Source organism: Callithrix jacchus, chromosome 20, assembly GCF_049354715.1.
Source record: "Callithrix jacchus isolate 240 chromosome 20, calJac240_pri, whole genome shotgun sequence".
NCBI classification, from domain to species: domain Eukaryota; kingdom Metazoa; phylum Chordata; class Mammalia; order Primates; family Cebidae; genus Callithrix; species Callithrix jacchus.
In genome coordinates, this window is record NC_133521.1 from 25,327,669 (window position 1) to 25,332,272 (window position 4,604).

At 50.5% G+C, this 4,604-nt stretch overlaps 1 protein-coding gene across 2 annotated transcripts in view; it reads right to left on the reverse strand.

Annotated features, from left to right (window-relative positions):
- Positions 1-4,287, reverse strand: part of RANBP10 (RAN binding protein 10) — a 90,539-nt gene extending 86,252 nt beyond the window's left edge. For both annotated transcript variants that reach the window (XM_008986073.5, XM_002761076.7), the window contains exons 1-2: positions 4,029-4,287; positions 3,161-3,272 (exon numbers count right to left, since the gene is read on the reverse strand). In XM_008986073.5, the coding sequence (XP_008984321.1) occupies positions 3,161-3,272; positions 4,029-4,263 (347 nt within the window). In that variant the 5' untranslated portion in view covers positions 4,264-4,287. The remainder of the gene's footprint in view (positions 1-3,160; positions 3,273-4,028) is intronic.
- Positions 4,288-4,604: the final 317 nt, after the last annotated feature.

Consider the following 4,604-nt stretch of genomic DNA (forward strand, 5'->3'; position numbering starts at 1 on the left):
CAAGTTTAAGAAGTGAACCCCAGTTTCTCTGGCAATATGAGACTCCAGCACTACCATTTTAGTCAACATTATTTTTGAGGTGCTCGTTTTAAGAGGTCATTCTCATTCACACTAGTTCATATGCTAAATATATATGTGCTTCTATCAGATGGTGGAAGGAAAAAATAGGAGCTTTGAAGCCCTCCCATAAATTTAACTTTCCTATCTGTAAATGCACTAGATGGGGATAAAAATGAAAGACAGCCAGGTGTGGTGGCTCATGCCTTTAGTCACAGCAGTTTGAGAGGCCAAGGTGGGAGGATCACTTAAACCCAGGAGTTTGAAACCAGCCTGGGCAACATGGCAAGACCTCATCTCTCCAAATAATAAAAAATATTAGGCCGGGCATGGTGGCTCACGCTTGTAATCCCAGCACGTTGGAAGGCCAAGGCAGGCGAATCACCTGTGGTCGGGAGTTCAAGACCAGCCTGATCACCATGGAGAAACCCCACCTCTACTAAAAATACAAAATTGGCCAGGCATGGTGGAAGATGCCTGTAATCCCAGCTACCTGGGAGGCTGAGAGAGGAGAATCACTTAAACCTGGGAGCAGAGGTTCCTGTGAGCCAAGATCGTACCACTGCACTCCAGCCTGGGCCAAAAGAGCAAAACTTCATCTCAAAAAAAAAAAAAAAAGCCACGTGTAATGGCAGGCACCTATATCTTAGCTACTCAGGAGCCTGAGGTGGGTGGATAACTTGAGCCCAGAAGGTTGAGGCTACAGTGAGCTGTGATCTTGCACTGCACTCAAGCCTAGAAGACAGAGCAAGACCCCATCTCATTAAAAAAAATTAAAAATTAAAAAAGAGAGAGAGAGAGGCCGGGTGCAGTGGCTCACACCTATAATCCCAGCACTTTGGGAGGCTGAGGCGGGTGGATCACGAGGTCAAGAGATCGAGACCATCCTGGTCAACAAGGTGAAACCCCGTCTCTACTAAAAATACAAAAATTAGCTGGGCGTGGTGGTGCGTGCCTGTAGTCCCAGCTACTCGGGAGGCTGAGGCAGAAGAATTGCTTGAACCCAGAAGGCGGAGGTGGCGGTGAGCTGAGATCGCGCCATTGCACTCCAGTCTGGGTAACAACAGCGAAACTCCGTCTCAAAAAAAAAAAGAGAGAGAGAGAGAGAGATGCAGCAGCTTCCCATGATGAAAATTTCAGAGGCATAGAATTCTGGAGTTCAGGCAGCTTAGATGCTGGCCTGGCTCCCAACAGTGAAGATCAGGGGGCTGAAGCCCCAGGATCTACCCAATACCACAGAGCCTCTCAGGCAGAGAAGTTACATCACTGAGGAAGTAGGCAAGGCTCTGATTCTGGCAGTCTTGCCCCCAGCCTAGTTCCTTGGCAGGCATTCTGCATGCATCACAAAGGGGACGGTCCCTAGGAGAAAGAAGTTCTGAATGTCCAAGAACACACAGTGTTGGCACAGTCACTAGGTGGGTTGGCAAATTTCCAACACCAAACCTAAAGTATGATGAGGAAAGCCTTTCTTTTTTTTTAAGATGGGGTTTCACCAAGATGGCCAGGCTGGTCTTAAACTCCTGACCTCAGGTGATCCACCCCCCTTGGCCTCCCAAAGTGCTAGGATTATAGGCGTGAGCCACCGCACCCGGCCGAGGAAAGCCTTTCTAAAGTAGCTGCAGTCATGTTATTTCATAACTTAAACACCTGCTTTGTTGCAATCACTGGAAAAAAAAGGGAGACTGGGAGAAGAAAGAAAAAGAAAAATTAAATATCTCCCCTATGATTTTCTGTGTCTGCTTGGATCACCCTAAAATAGGAAGTCTCCCTAATGCTCTTTTTTTGAGAGGGGGACAGAGTCGCACTCTGTCGCCCAGGCTGGGCAGTGGCATGATCTTAGCTCACTGCAACCTCTGCCACCCAGGTTCGAGTGATTCTCCTGCCTCAGCCTCCTGAGTAGCTGGAATTATAGGTGCCTGCCACCACAACCAGCTAATTTCTGTATTCTTTTTTTTTTTTTTTTTTTGAGATGGAGTTTCGCTCTTGTTACCCAGGCTGGAGTACAATGGCGCAATCTCGGCTCACCACAACCTCTGCCTCCTGGGTTCAGGCAATTCTCCTGCCTCAGCCTCCTGAGTAGCTGGGATTACAGGCATGTGCCACCATGCCCAGCTAATTTTTGTATTTTTAGTAGAGACGGGGTTTCACCATGTTGACCAGGATGATCTCGATCTCTTGACCTCGTGATCCACCTGCCTCGGCCTCCCAAAGTGCTGGGATTACAGGCGTGAGCCACCGTGCCCGGCCTAATTTTTTTATTTTAAGTAGAGACGAGGTTTCACTATGTTGGCCAGGCTAATCTCGAACTCCTGACCTCGTGATCTGCCCACCTAGGCCTCCCAAAGTGCTGGGATTACATGCACCAGCTAATTTTTTTTGTACTTTTAGTAAAGACAGGGTTTCATCATGTTTGCCAGGCTGGTCTTGAACTCCTGACCTCAGATGATCTGCCTGTCTTAGCTTCCCAAAGTGCTGGGATTACAGGCGTGAGCCACCGCACCTGGCTCCTAATGCTAACTTTAATGAGGACCTTCCTAAAGCTGGTCCAACTAGTACTGTTCAAGTCCTTGGACTGAAAAACAAGTTTATGAGCAGCAAGGTCACCTGATTCTGACCATGTGTATGCTGTTTACCCTGAGATGACAAGCTAGTGGCCACAACAGCTTTCATGAATGCTGCAAAGACTCTACTATCCCTTTGAAGGCTACCAGGGCCTCTACATGACTCAATGTCATAAAAAAGAACCTCATGAGTACAGCAAGAATGTGAAAGGAAGGAAGTCACAAAAACACCATATGTTCATGAGGGAAACTCCATTCTGAACACAAAATTTTTAAAGTAAACTTATTACTTGTTTGCCTAATCTTCTAGGATCAAATTATATCACCACTGAAAAGAAACCCCTGCTTTACCCCCAACACACCCACTTTCCATCAAGATCTGCTGCTTAGACTAGACCATGCCCACAGTCAGGAAACAGAGGCAGCCCAGACCCATGCAGCTCAACAGCTCATATCAGCAACAAGTGCCAGCCAAGGGACCTGAACTCTGACCACAGGGATCAGTTCCATGTTAGGGGAAAGAGGGTGGTCATGAGACTTACCCATCTCTTCCTTTGCTGACAATCTTCACTTCAAAGTAATAAATGCCACAGGCAGCAGGTATGGGGTGGGTGGCACGCACTGAGGCCGCATCTTTGTGATTTTTGCCATGACCTAACAGGAGAGGGCAAGCAAGAAATTTCAGCAGAAGGAAATGCAAATGGAAGCCTCATTCTTCTGCAGATCCTCCATGGCAACTCCACTCCTCTGTGGCCAGAGGAAGCACTTACACAGTCCAAGGAATCATTAGACAACTGAGTAAACACATAAACCTTCCACCTTTGCCTCATCTCCTCCTGAGAATAGTAGTCCTGCCTAAGACACTGTCCATACAAACAAAACAAGGGTATAGGCAATATGAGAGATACCCAAGTGCTGCTGGTTGCCTCTTAGAATCCAGAAAGCCCACCTGGGAGACCAGGGAAGGGAGGAGGCCGACCTGGAAGACACGCCCCAAACTCTAGCACGGAACCCCAGACCCAGTCAGGGATGCCTGGCAGGTGGGTAAGCCCATGAGCCTCAGGCTAATGGTAGGGATGTGACCACCCCTTTCTTCTAAGCAGGGGCGAAGGGTCCCGCTGGGGTTGGAGACAGCCTAGGATAAGCAAGGAAGCCCTGGAGTGGAAGGTCCGGCCCAGCACTGGGTTTGGACACCTGTTGCGGTTCTCTTGACAGCAGGTGTCTCAGGACAGAAAACAAGCAGTTAACCCTCGGCCCGGTCAGCCTCATCACCCTGGACATTCTGAAAGGGCCAAGGCCTAACCTGGAGCACCTAGGCAGGGAAAGGGAAGTAATGGGAAACGGGCCTGGCAGCAGACACCCCACAGACGCTCTCCAGCCTTGTTTCCCCGCAGCCTGACGGGCCGATACCTTTGTAGTGGACGCGGAGGTTGCCCTGGGAGAGACCAATGTAGTTGTATTTGTCCTTGGGGCTCCAGGAGCGCGGTAGCGGCGTCTCTTGCTGGTTGACCGCGGGGTACAGGTGCTGCAAGCGCCGGCTCAGCTCCTGCTCCCCGGGGGACGGCAGCCCGCCCCCAGCGCCCCCGCCGGAGGAGTCCCCAGCCTGTGGGTTCCCAGCTCCCGGGTCTGCCGTCGCTGCCGCCATCTTGGAGGGAGCTGCTATTGTGTCATGGGGGCGGGGAGAAGCGAGACCAGATCCGCCCCGCTAAGCCAATGGCCCGTGAGCTTCCCGTGGTTGCAGGGAAACCGAGTCCGAATCCAGTACCTCTCTTTGAACACTGCCATGCCTTGCCACATTGTGAACTCCATATCCCACAATCCAGAGCTCTTGAAAGGCGGAGCAACTCGGGCTGGTAGAGAGTTCTGGGAGATGTAGTACAACCCTCCTCAGCCATAAGCTTGTCCCACTGAGACGTCGGGACACCGAAAACTACAATTCCCGCCGGCAAAGCGTCTCCGGCCTCTAGGCACACTTCCCTACCCCAT